The sequence below is a fragment of the Morus notabilis genome, unplaced genomic scaffold (genome assembly GCF_000414095.1).
Source record: "Morus notabilis unplaced genomic scaffold, ASM41409v2 Scaffold988, whole genome shotgun sequence".
Classification (NCBI taxonomy): domain Eukaryota; kingdom Viridiplantae; phylum Streptophyta; class Magnoliopsida; order Rosales; family Moraceae; genus Morus; species Morus notabilis.
Window position 1 is genome coordinate 15398 of NW_010361031.1, and position 736 is coordinate 16133.

General features: G+C 40.5%; 1 protein-coding gene across 1 annotated transcript in view; it reads left to right on the forward strand.

The window, feature by feature from the left end:
• Nucleotides 1-736, forward strand: part of LOC21385925 (VAN3-binding protein) — a 5905-nt gene that overhangs the window by 3519 nt on the left and 1650 nt on the right. The window contains exon 3 of the mRNA XM_024165659.1: nt 530-720. Within this exon, the coding sequence (XP_024021427.1) occupies nt 530-720 (191 nt within the window). The remainder of the gene's footprint in view (nt 1-529; nt 721-736) is intronic.

A 736-nucleotide genomic window follows, 5' to 3' on the forward strand; every position in this document is an offset into this window, starting at 1 on the left:
AAATATATATATATATATATATATATATATATCTAGTAACTTGCTGGGTAGGAGTGGAATATGGATGCCAGTTAATTCAGAATTGACTCGATAGGCCTGACCGCCTGACTTCCTTTCTGTTTGGATGAGGTAAAAGGTAACCTCAATAAGAAGCCAAGGACTCATGTACAGTAAAGTAGAAGAAGATTCAAAGAAGATAATTCGTGAAAATAGTTTCCTTTTCACTTTCCCTCTTAATCTTCGCCTGTCGCTATTAGGCTTCATATTCTTGCTAGCTAGTTTTTACGGCAAAGAATGTGAAAAAGTAAATAACAGACTCACATGATCTTTCGTTTCTCTATATTTATATAGTCATTGCCTCATAGTCATAGACCCATTGATGTGAATTCATGTGGTCAAATTTCAACTTTTATCATCATTTTATTCATCACAAGAGATGAAAGCTCAAAGGAAAAGAAGAATGTAAAGCGGAAAGTCCAAATTTTTTATGCAGTCTTTTAAAGTGTATATAAACGTTGTTGTTATGCAGTTCTTCAATACCCACAACACCATTCAGCCCTTATTCAATGGCGGCCGGAGCAGCGCCGGCAATGTCAACGCCCCCACAACAGGCGGAGCCAAGACAGTAGGGAGGTGGCTTAAAGACAGGAAAGAGCGGAAAAAGGAGGAAACTAGAGCCCACAATGCGCAAATCCACGCCGCGGTCTCGGTGGCTGCAGTGGCTGGGGGCGTGGGA